General features: G+C 34.4%; 1 protein-coding gene across 1 annotated transcript; it reads left to right on the top strand.

Annotated features, from left to right (window-relative positions):
- The first annotated feature begins 5,610 nt into the window (after window positions 1-5,610).
- Window positions 5,611-6,497, top strand: LOC141602550 (2-oxoglutarate dehydrogenase, mitochondrial-like). The gene is made up of 3 exons (XM_074422779.1): window positions 5,611-5,739; window positions 5,827-6,159; window positions 6,258-6,497. The coding sequence occupies exons 1-3, from the start codon at window positions 5,615-5,617 to the stop codon at window positions 6,370-6,372; spliced, it is 573 nt and encodes a 190-aa protein (XP_074278880.1). The 5' UTR covers window positions 5,611-5,614; the 3' UTR covers window positions 6,373-6,497.
- The last annotated feature ends 6,470 nt before the right edge of the window (window positions 6,498-12,967 follow it).

Raw genomic sequence — 12,967 nt, 5'->3', positions numbered from 1 at the left:
GCAACACCCAGCAAACAAGCAACACATATACACACAATACAATCATCTATCACTACCATTCTAACCCTAACTGAAAAGACAAAGATACGGGTGATGATGACGACATACCTACATGGAGAAATATGGCAAAGGACCGCTACCCGACTCAAGCTATGCACTCCTAAGGCACAAGGACCTTCAAAGGCTCCCATGGAAGGCATATGGTGAAGGGAAGAGGAAGGGACGACATCTAGGTTTAAAAGAAAGAGGCGGAAATGATTTGCGGTTTTAGGAAAACACGATTATAAACTCTCGCTGAAAAGACGCTACTCGATCGAGTAACTAACGTACTCGATCGAGTGGCCCCTACTCGATCGAGTATCCAAGATACTCGATCGAGTAGCCTCTACTCTATCGAGTACCACCCATAACTCAAGACACAAGATAACTTTGGCACGAATTCCTAAGGACTGTTACTGCTCCCAAGGTCGGTCAACGCTGGTCAACGGGTCCCTAAAAGGGCGGGTATTACAGCTATAGAGTTTGAAATCAATTGAACTTTTTTTTTAATATTAAGTTACATAGTTTAGCTGGAATTGGGACGTGATTGTTATCTTATTTGAATTATTTATTTAAAATGGCTTTAAAGTTATCTCAAAAACTTGAACTCTCTATAATCGCTCAAAAAAAGCTTCTTTTAATAATATAGATAGATACTCCCTTCGTACCAGACCAAAGGTAACACTTACTATAAACGGACGTACCATACCAAAGGTAACATTCCTTATTTGGCCCACAACATTACCACGTTATCCTTATCCCCATTTGATATTTACACAAAATGCCATTACATACCCCACTTACTAACCCACAATTAAACTCACAATTACATACCCCACCTATTTTTTCCCTCTTTACCCTTACTTTTTCCACATTTAATTAAATACTCCAATTTTCCCTACGTTACCTTTGGTGTGGTACGGAGGGAGTAGATATTTAAAAGTTCTGTTTTTTTCTAAGACTAATATTATTATTTTAATTAAAGCGTTTCAAAAAATTTGGAGTCTCTAGAATTGCACTCGAAAAAAACCTAATATATATATATATATATATATATATATATATATATATATATATATATATATATATATATATATATATATATAGAGAGAGAGAGAGAGAGAAAAAGAGAGAGAGAGAGAGATAGGTTCACATGAGTCCACAAATTTGGTTGAGTCCTTAAGTCCTCATCTCTACCATTAGATCATACAAAATTAATAGTTGAGATTAAAACAAAAAAAACCCTCAACAAACATGCAATTAATGCTTTGTCTCTAGTAAATTCAATTCCCAATTTATCTAATCAATTACTTTCTCTTTCTTATCAATTAATTTATTAAATTAATATGATTTATTTATATTTCAAATATCAAAATATAAGATGTAAAAAATAAATTTCATACCCGCGTAAAATAAAAGTGGGTTTTTAAAATACCCCGTAAATCTTCATTCGGACTCCGATTAAGGCGAAACAAAAGTCTAAATTTATTATTTTTTCGAGCCTAACACAGTGGTAATATTTTCTTATACAATTGAGTTTTAAAATTTTGAGTACTGCTAATTTTCCGGAAGTTCCAACATAAAATGACACTATGAAGGATTAAAGTTACACTCGTAAAACACTATATCTTAATTAAAGTAACACCATATTCACTTGAAGTTACACCTTTTTTACTTGAAACTAAATAATTAATTACTCACTAATTAAAATACACGAAAGTTACGCTCATAAAAGACTAAAGTTACACCCGTAAAAGGCTAAAGTTACATCCGTAAAAGACTAAAGTTACACTCATAAATTATTAAAATTATATAAACTTATGCTAAAATTAAAATATATTCAAAATAATATTCGACAAAATCAATTTGTAGTATAAAATTACACTACTAAGTATTAAAGTTACAGTCGTAAAAGACTAAAGTTACACTCGTAAAACACTATATCTTAATTGAAGTTACACCATATTCACTTGAGCTTACACCCTTTTTACTTGTAACTAAATAATTAATTACTCATTAATTAAATTATACTAAAGTTACATTCATAAAAAACTAAAGTTACACTTATAAAAAATTAAAGTTAGTCATAAAGGACAAAAGTTACACCATCAAGAACTAAAGTTATACTCGTATACGGTATACCATTAAAGTTACATAAACTTGTAAAAAAACTACATAAATTCAAATTAATATATTCAAAATCACGCTATCAAGTACAAAAGTTACACTCGTAGAAGACTAGAGTTATACTCGTAAATCACTAAAATTACATATATATAATAAATAAAAATTTCTTCATCTCTTCATCCATCAATCTAAATCTCACATTTTCATCGTCAATTTATTACGCCAAAGACTCAATAAGATCTTCATCGTCAATGTATACTGCCAAATACTCATCATCATCATCTTCATCATCATCATCTTCATCATCATCATCATCATCTCCATCTTCATAAAACAACTTTAATTTATAGTTAAAAAACGTAGATATATTCAACAAAAAAATAATTATACAAACTACTATATTTCGGATTAATAATATCACCCATTATCCAAAAACACTAAGTTGCACAATTAAATTATTCCAAATACATAACCAACATTTCTAACAAAATTCAACAAAAATTTCACAAGAAACAAATACACAAACGACAATATTTCAAGCACAACCGAGCAGTACTGGATATTTTGAAAACTAAATGGTATATGAAAATATTACCATTGCAACGGCCTCGAAAAAATAATAAAGTTAGGCTTTTGTTTCGCCTTAATCGGAGTCCGAATGAAGATATACGGAGGTTTTTATGAAACCGCTTTTATTTTACGCGGAAATTGTAAAGATGATAAAATGGGAGAGAAGAAGAGGAGAAATAGTGGAGTTGATAAAAAAAAATCAGATTTTTGTAATATGATTTGATGAGAGGGAGAATAAAATTATATGAAAAGAAATTAATTAGTGTATGGGAAATTGGGGTATGGGAGACAAAGAATTAATTATACATAGGGAGTGTGTTTTTCTCTTTTAATCTTAACCATCCATTTCATAAGATCTAATGGTTTACATTAGGACTTATGGACTCAACATAAAACATAGGACTTACATGATCCTATTCCTATTTATATATATTTAATTTGTTTTGCTAACAAACGCAGAAAAATTAAGCGACTATTAATTACAGAAAAAACCATGACGGAGAAAAACACATGCAAAGAACATGTATAACTCTGGGCACAGCCTGTATAACTTTTAGCATATAATGTATAACTCTAGTCATACATTGTATAACTCTAGTCATACATTGTATAACTCTAGTCATACAATGTATAACTCTCCTCACACTGTCGAACTCTGGGCACAGAATGTATAACTGTAGGTAGATAATGTATAACTCTAGTAACAGTATTTATAATTCTAGTCCAAAGATGTAAAACTCTAGTCACACTTTATAACTCCAGACATACAATGTATACCTCTAGGCATTTGATGTATAACTCTGTGCACATACTGTACAACTGCAGGCATATAATGTATAACTCTAGGCACAGTCTGTATAACTCTAGTTATACGATGTATAACTCTACCTTCACAATGTATAACTCTTCGCATAAAATGTATAACTGTAGGCATATAATGTATAACTCTATGGATATAATGTATAACTCCAAACACAGTCTGTATATGCTAAGAGTTATACATTATATGCCTAGAGTTATACATTGTAGAGTGTATTACTGTAGTTCCAGAATGTATAACTCTAGTCATACAATGTATAATTCTTACCTATATATGGATAACTGTACTTCACAGAATGTATAACTCTAGGCATATAATGTATAACTCTATACACAGTCTGTATAACTCTAATCATACAATGTATAACTCTTGACACAGCCTGTATAACTCTAGGCATATAATGTACAACTGTCCACATCCTATAACTTCACTTAATGAATGTATAAACTTCAGCTATAACATGAATAACTATATCAAAATTGGTTGTTTAGTAAGAGTTTTTACGCACAATTTAGGGTTTGAGTTACTCTGTTACTTGAATCTGCAGGAAATTGTCAAAGAGTTTTACAAAAACCCACGATGAATATAGAACTGCATGTTGACACTGTATTACATATTTGGGTCAGAGTTATACTAAAACCCACTGAAGTTATAATTCGTACTTTATCAAGCTTTTAAATTTCCATCATTTTTTGCCATCAACAACAAGCTACCAAAATGAAATAAGAACCTGTTATTTTTTGCCATTAACATCAAGCTACAATAATAACCTAGACACAAATAAGAAAGTAAACAACTCACCATTGACGGCAACTTCAATCTGCATATGATCCATTTCACGAACACTGACTGTCATTTCCTGCTTGTTTCTCTGATGAACACTGAGAATTTATTTCTCTTCAACAAAGTTATTTGATGATGATCACTGATGTAGTTTTACATGTGCGCTGAAATTTCTCTTATTTTTTTGATGATTGATATTGTATTTTACAGTATTTAGGATCGTTTTTTTGAGGATTTTTTAGGGGTTTTGCTTGTTCAGATGTTTTGAATGGTGAAAAGAGGAGGGAAGCATGCAAAATGATATAGGAGGCTTTGTTTATTGCTATTGTCCGCGGGATTTGATATGGACGCAGTACATAAACAGTGAAAGTGGTCCCTCTCTCACACAATCACCATTTCCTTTTTTTTTTTTGCTCTAAAAAACACGCCCTCTCTCCTCATCTCATCCCTTCAATCCCTTCATCCAAGGGCTCTTATAAAGACTTACGGCCTTATAAGGTATGAAGGCCTTATAAGAACCCTTCTCTCTCTCTCTATATATATATAGAGAGAGAGAGAGATTGAATCATGTGAGGCACCCTTCTTAGGGTGAGGCGGTTGGACACCTTCTAAACCATTGGATTAAACAACTACAAGTGCCTCAGATGTTGACACGTGTCCCTTTATATAACCCAACAAACTGTTGATTTCCCCATATTCATTTACTCAATCGCGTTTACTCCGTTCAATTTCCCTCTCTTCAGCCCAGATTTCTCCGCCATTTCTCACCGAGCTTCCATCCACCATTATCACTAAGCTTTTCGATCTCCATTATCATCAGTGTAGATTGAGTTCCGTTAAACTGGAGTTTCTGGTGTATCAGTACCGTCTTAACAATCTTTGTTTATTGAACGAGGCGATTAGGCACATATATGTCTCCCTTGATACTGCTGATGTGTTGGCCTGAGCTCATTTTGCTGATAATTTTGGGACACTCAACCTCACTATGGAGGCACAAGAGGTAATCCTTGGTTTGATCTTCACCTAGTCCTTACATTTCGATGATGGTGAAAAATGAGTGTGGTTGATGTGGCTATTCATTAACACTGATTTTGAATGAGATTCACAAAATCATATCCTAAATTCACAAAATAAAGACCCAGTTTCATAAAATTAGGTCTTAGATTCACAAAATCAAGTCCAGCATTCACAAGATTAGCCCCAAGTCACAAAAAGAAAGTCCTTTAATCTGGGGCACTGTCAAAAGAAGAAGTCGATGTCATTCAGAAAAAGGTTATGACAATTCTCAATAAGGAGTTTGAAGCTAGCAAGAATCATCAAACAAACAAGCAGGACTGGCTTTCAGCTTACTGGCTCGGGTTCAAGTCTCCTGAGCAGATTTCTAGAATCCGTAACACTGGGTATTTTCTTAAGCCCTTGGGAGTTCCTGTCTCTTTAGCTGTAGAGTTATGGTCTTAATCAATGTTGCAATCTTTGATCTTGTACAGGGTTAAACCAGAGATTTTAAAGCATGTTGGCAAGGCAATCACCATAATTCCCGAGAATTTCAACCCGCACAAAGCTGTTAAAAGGATTTATGACCAACGTGCCCTAATGATTGAAACCGGGGAAGGCATTGATTGGGCTGTTGCAGAAGCACTGGCATTCGGTACATTGCTAGTGGAAGGAAATCATGTTCGGTTGAGTGGACAAGATGTTCAGAGAGGTACATTCAGTCATAGGCATTCTGTGATCCATGATCAGGAATCCGGTGAAAATTATTGTCCTTTGGGCCATGTCACCATTAACCAAAATGCGGAACTGTTTACTGTCAGTAACAGGTGCATTTCTTCTGTCAATTTTTCTTCGTATTGTTTTATTATCGTTCTTGTTTAGTTAGTTCTGTATAATAACACTATGTTTATTGTTATGGGTACAGCTCCCTTTCTGAGTTTGGAATTCTTGGATTTGAATTGGGTTATTCTATGGAGAACCCGAATTCTCTTGTTATCTGGGAGGCTCAGTTTGGGGACTTCTCTAATGGAGCACGGTGATTTTTGATCAGTTCCTGAGCAGTGGCGAAGCAAAATGGTTACGTCAAACTGGGCTTGTGGTTTTACTTCCTCATGGGTATGACGGTCAGGGACCTGAACATTCTAGTGCAAGATTGGAACGATTTCTGCAGGTATATTGATCAGTTACAATGCTACATGATTGGAAAAACTGGTAATTTCATTTCCGCTGTCTTAACTTTTCATTGCAGATGAGTGATGAAAATCCCTACATTTTACCTGATATCGAGCCAACGCTTACAAAACAAACCCAAGAATGCAACTGGCAGGTTGTCAATGTGACAACACCAGCTAACTATTTCCATGTCTTGCGTCGTCAGGTTTGTATTCTCAGTTTCCTAATGAATGAAGTGCAGTCATTAGGTCCAGGATTCACAAGATTAGCTCCATGTCTTGCGTCGTTAGGTCCAGGATTCACAAGATTAGCTCCAAGATTCACAATATTAGCTCCAAGATTCACAAAATAAGGTTCAAACATAGACCTGATTTTGTGAAACCTGGACTTGATTTTGTGAAGCTTGGAGTATATTATGTGAACCCTAGACCTAATTATGTGAAATCTGATTTTGGCAAACATAGACCTGATTTGTGAAACCTGGACTTGATTTTGTGAAGCTTAGACTAGATTATGTGAATCTAGGGTTGTTCATGTGAGACTTTCAGAAGTTCGTTCCTGATGCCCGTTCTACAATCACGGAGTCATATGGTAATGAATCTAGGGTTGTTCATCACATTGACAATCAATCGCAGGTTAGGCTTTTCATTGTTGCATATCTAAAGGCTATTAGCTTAAGGTTCCCCTTATTTAATCTTTGTTATGTACTCGTATATCTTAACGGCTATTAGCTCAAATGGGAGAGCAATGTGCAAATCTTGCACAAAGGTATGAGTTCGAATCTCATATAGCCTAGTTAATTTAAGAATCTAGTGTATTAAACTTAAATACAATAACATTGAGGATGAGTTAGCCAAATCCGTACTTAGATGTGCAAAATTGAGGATGAGTAGAAGAAGCTCAAACTTAGATACGCACAAACGGCGTGCATAAGCCAAAACGTCGTCAGTCAGAGCCACTAAAGGAGCAAAGGATTACAATTTTGAGTCCTTTGTAAAGTCAATGTTAGAAATTATCTAAATTGGGTGCAATTGGACATGACAGAAAATGCCAAAACCCAAAAGTCCACTAGAGAAATACCAATTAGGCTTTGAAGTAACAGTAGCAGTCAATAACCAACATGGGAATCGAACCCACACCTTGTGCATTGCACAACGCTCTGCCATTTGAGCTAATTGGTTTTAAAATAATTAAATCATTCCACTAGTTTTCATCATGTGAGTTGTTCCCTTATCTCTACTCCCCCGCCATTAGAGGAACGATCAAGAAATTGATTCTCGAGGTGTGCTCTAGTCCTTACCACTTATGATGACCAAGTTTCACAAGACAAGCTCTAAGATTCACTAAACAAGGTCTGGGATTCACAAAACAAAGTCTGAGATTCACCTAATAAAGAAAAGAGCAAAATAGGTTATTTTAACCACTTATGATGATCAAGTTTCACAAAACAAGCCTTAAGATTCACTGAATAAGGTATGAGATTCACAAAATAAGGTCTGAGATTCACCAAATAAGGAAAAGAGCAAAAAACGTGATTTTAACCACTTATGATGACCAAGTTTCACAAAATAAGCTCTAAGATTCACTGAACAAGGTCTGAGATTCACAAAACAAAGTCCGGATTCACCTAATAAAGAAAAGAGCAAAATAGGTTATTTTAACCACTTATGATGATCAAGTTTCACAAAATAAGCCTTAAGATTCACTGAATAAGGTATGAGATTCACAAAATAAGGTATGGGATTCACCAAATAAGGAAAAGAGCAAAAAACGTGATTTTAACCACTTATGATGACCAAGTTTCACAAAACAACCTCTAAGATTCACTGAACAAGGTCTGAGATTCACAAAACAAAATCTGAGATTCACCTAATAAAGAAAAGAGCAAAATAGTTGATTTTAACCAATTATGATGATCAAGTTTCACAAAACAAGCCTTAAGATTCACTGAATAAGGTATGAGATTCACAAAATAAGAACTGAGATTCACAAAATAAGGCAAAGAACAAAATAAACAAAAAGAACTACGCCAACCAAGAACAACTCCCTTGTATTGAACTTCATGATTGGGATAAAACCCAATGACATAAATGTGTTTTGAAATCGAGTAAGAAGCTTAAATCCTCGACTTGATAATTGATACTTATATCTCATCAAATTAGCAAACAAAAATAAGCTACCCGCATGCTTAACACTAAAATCTTCTCATTAACATATCCACAACTGCTAAATGATCCTCAGTAATCATCACAGTCCATCTTAAATAGCAACAAAATGGTTCACAAAAATTCAATTATTCACAAAAGAAGCTCTGTGATTCACAAAATAGACTTCGAGATTCACAACATCAAAACAAAGACCTGAAGTTCGATTATCATCAAAATTTCACAAATTAAAACTGAAATAGAAAACAATAATTAGAACTTCAATAAAAGAAAATACTTGTTTCACAAACACTATTATCATCAACCATTGTTTTATCTACAATCTCCATGGCAATTTGAGCTGCAAAAATCGTCAAAAATTATGTAATAAGTAGTACAAAATCGCTAGGTAAAGGAAATCGCGCAATCTGCATCAATTTCGAACATTATATTTACAAAATCGCTCAATTTGATGAAATTCGAACCAAATCTTCCGATAATTCCAAAAATAGAGATAAATTCCAAGAAAGTTTATTGGTTCCGTCAAATTATCGTTCAAATAATTTACAACAAAAAAGAAGAAGAATGTATCCTGGTTTCTCAATTAAAACAAAGAATTAGCAATGTTATCGAAATTTTCGACTCAAACATCATTATAGTACAATGTAATGCTAAATTGACAATTATCTTGAAACATAGAAGAAATTCATGAAGAACCCGGATGAATTAAAAATAATTAAACATGAATACGGTAAAATAATGGTGTAAAACTGTAAAAGTCGGAGTTTAATCACCTATTTCTTGAGAAGAACGCTCGGTGTGTTGGCACTTTTTTCTGGGAGGAAAAAAGGGTTTTGTTATTGGAAATTATTGTAAACATGCATCAAGAACTCGGTGGGCCAAATTTTGAGCCCAAATTTGAAGCGCAACATTCACAAATCCGCCCCACATGAATGAATTTGATGAGACCGGCCGCCTCGCCGTAATGAGGTGCCTCACCGGATCCGGCCTATATATATATATATATATATATATATATATATATATATATATATATATATATATATATATATATATATATATATATATATATATATATATATATATATATATAGAAATAGGATCCTGTGCGAACCTAAAGTTCGGTGCGAATTAAAAATCCCAACCCCTTACTCAATCAGATTTAGACACTCCCGTTATTTTCCTTTCTCCCACTAAAACTCACTCTCACTCTCTCTCATAACTAACGACGACGACGACGGATCTTCGTCTTCTCTGCGACGGTGACGGCTCTACGTCTGATTTGCGACGGTGACGGCATATCTTTCTTCGATCCTTACTGTATGTTTCCCCCTTTTGCAACCCTAATTTTTCCCGATTTTCATTGTTCAACTGCAGTTGTGATTATTTTTCCCCTTTTCATTACTATAATAATGTTAAATTTTCATTTTCACAAGCTATTAGTTGGTACAACTGTTCAATCCTTTATTGCTGTGCATTTGTTGATACAATTTTAGTTTCGATTATTTTTCGAAATCTGATTGTCTGGAACCTAGGTAGTGAAAGCCTGAGTTTATCTTGTCAAGCTACATAGAATCCTTTATGTTGTCGTATACACTCATTCGTTATGCTAGATACACCCTATTAACTTGTATATTTCCTCAGATTTCATCTCATTCTCTGTATTTTTGTATTGGGGTACGTAGATACAGTTTGAAATGCTTTTAGAAACACACCTTCAGCTGGCTATATACACTTTACTTTGTCATTGTTATACATTGTTTACAATGTTGATTTTTGCCTTACTTTTCTTTTTTCATTTGTTTTTTGTATTCCTGTCTGTTGTGAGAAAATATTGGCCAACATGGACAATGTAATTTACCTTTGACTCAATGAACCAAAACCAAAAGCGTCGTCTATATACAAACCCCGCAATTTATTTGCTCAACCTAGATACAATCCTTCACATAGGTATATACACTCAATTCTCAAGCTAGATACACCCCTGTTAACTTTTGTTTGGGTAGCTAGATACAGGTTGAAATGCTTCTAGAAACACACATTTAGGTGGCTATATACACTTTTTAGTCCATTTTTTATATTCGTCGCTTACACACATTTTCGTAATTTTTTGTGTCACTAATAGTTCTATTTTCAGTTGTTTCATATCCAAGTATGCCAACTTGGTGCAATGGTTGTGTTGTCAATCTTCTTGATGAGGATCAACGGTCGTTTCGTGCCCTTTATGTCGGTGAGAAACAATCGGCTATGGGTTTCTTTTTCTCCGTTAAAGGACGTTATAGTGATCGGCCGTCACTATCAAGCATATGATTCTGTGTTTAATAATCAAGATCTTATGCATAAAATCTTCTCTAAAATTGATCTTCATGAAGATAAAGCACATATGGCGCTCGTATGTCAAAATTGGGCTCAATCAAGCTTTTCGATACACCCAAGTGCACCTGGTGTTAGCATGGCTTATTGGCTTACTGTAGACATAAATGATGTGAATGGTGTTCGCATTATTCGTAGGGGTCATAGAATAGTCTTCCAAACATGCAAATGTTTCTTAACGGAGGATATGATTGCCAAATTCTTAGTGCATTTTCAGCAAGCAAAAAATCCATCTCAGAGTACTCATCTTAATGTTCTTGATGATGTTGCACGCGCCAAAGTGAATGAGTCGTTGCATGCTTTAGCTGCTTCTAGTGAGGAACGAGATAGAGCCATTGGCATTGCTGCGGACTTACTAGTCACTCGTGACAACATATCCTTTCTTGATTTACCTTTGATGTTGTATATATAGCTCATGTGTTCCCACTATTTGTAATTAGGGTTTTGCATGTTAAGGTTTTAACGTGGCCCTTTAGGTAGCTGTCTACTTGTTTATTAATTATAATCTGATGTACTGTCAACCTTCTTAGTTTAACATTTTGGATAATATTAAATTTCATGTAATCCCTGTACTTTATTTTCAATATGAAATGGTTCACTTTTTCTATGAACTTGTTATGTATTTCCAAATGCAATGTTCTTTACTTATGAGTTTTCATTGACTTTTACATCTGTTATACTTCCTTCTGTTGTTACAATTTTATTTTGTTACATTTTTTAGGATACCCTGCCCCCTACTTTTCTTTTTGTATTCTGCCGCTCTTAACTAGATACACTTTTTTGATGTTGCTAGACACACACCTTCACCTAGCTAGATACACTTTCTCCCCTCTCCATTACTAACGAGTTCCGCTTTAGTTAATAACTAGGTACACATCTTTAATCAGCTGCATACACTGTTTTAGATCTGGCAGATACACACCCATAAGATAAAGTTGGCTAGATAACCTTTTCTCTATTGATTTGTTTTAAGATACATACACTTTGTGAAGTCACTAGTTACACATCTTCGGGCTGCTACATACACTGTTTTGCCAGCTAGATAGACTTACCTTAGTTCTGAGATACATGACTTTTGGCAGTTACATACACTTTTCTAAACTGCTAGACACACATACTTAATCAGCTACATACACTGTTTGAATGTGCTAGCTACACAACTATAAGATAACGCAATATAATCTGGAGATAGAAGATAAACTTGGCTAGATAGCCTTTACTCGTTTATTTTTTTTCAAGATATATACACTTTTTTTGAGCCGCTAGTTACACGACTTTGGGCATTTACATACACTGTTTTTGATCTGATAGATATAGACCTTCAAGACAAAGTTGGCTAGATATCCTTTACCCTGTTGATCTGTTTTAAGATACATACACTTTATGGAGTCACTAGTTACACATCTTCAGTCTGCTACATACACTTTGTTCTTAGTTCTAAGATACACGACTTTTGGCGATTACATACACTTTTCTAAACTGCTAGACACACATATTTGATCAGCTACATACATTGTCTTAATGTGCTAGATATACAACTACAAGATAAAGCAATATAATATGGAGATAGAAGATAAACTTGGCTATTTAGCTTTTACCTTGTTTTATCTGTTTGAAGGTATATACATTGTTTTGAGCTGCTAGTTACACATCTTAGGGAAGCTACATACAAGGTAAAGAAAGTAGTTGTCGGGTTCACGACTTTGGGCATTTCCATACACTTTCCTACAACACTAATCTCTTGTTTTACATATACAGAAATGATGGATTTAACGATCAGCAATCATGGTGCGAGTACAAGCAAAGAACAAGCTATTACTGAGGCAAAACTATGTAAGAGAACCACTAAAAGGAAGAGAAGTGATGATGATGGTGGTGGACATTGTTTTCTACGTACTCGTATGTCTCCTAAAATGCTGATGTC

The sequence above is a fragment of the Silene latifolia genome, chromosome 9 (genome assembly GCF_048544455.1).
Source record: "Silene latifolia isolate original U9 population chromosome 9, ASM4854445v1, whole genome shotgun sequence".
Lineage (NCBI taxonomy): Eukaryota > Viridiplantae > Streptophyta > Magnoliopsida > Caryophyllales > Caryophyllaceae > Silene > Silene latifolia.
This window is presented reverse-complemented; position numbering and strand designations above follow the sequence as displayed.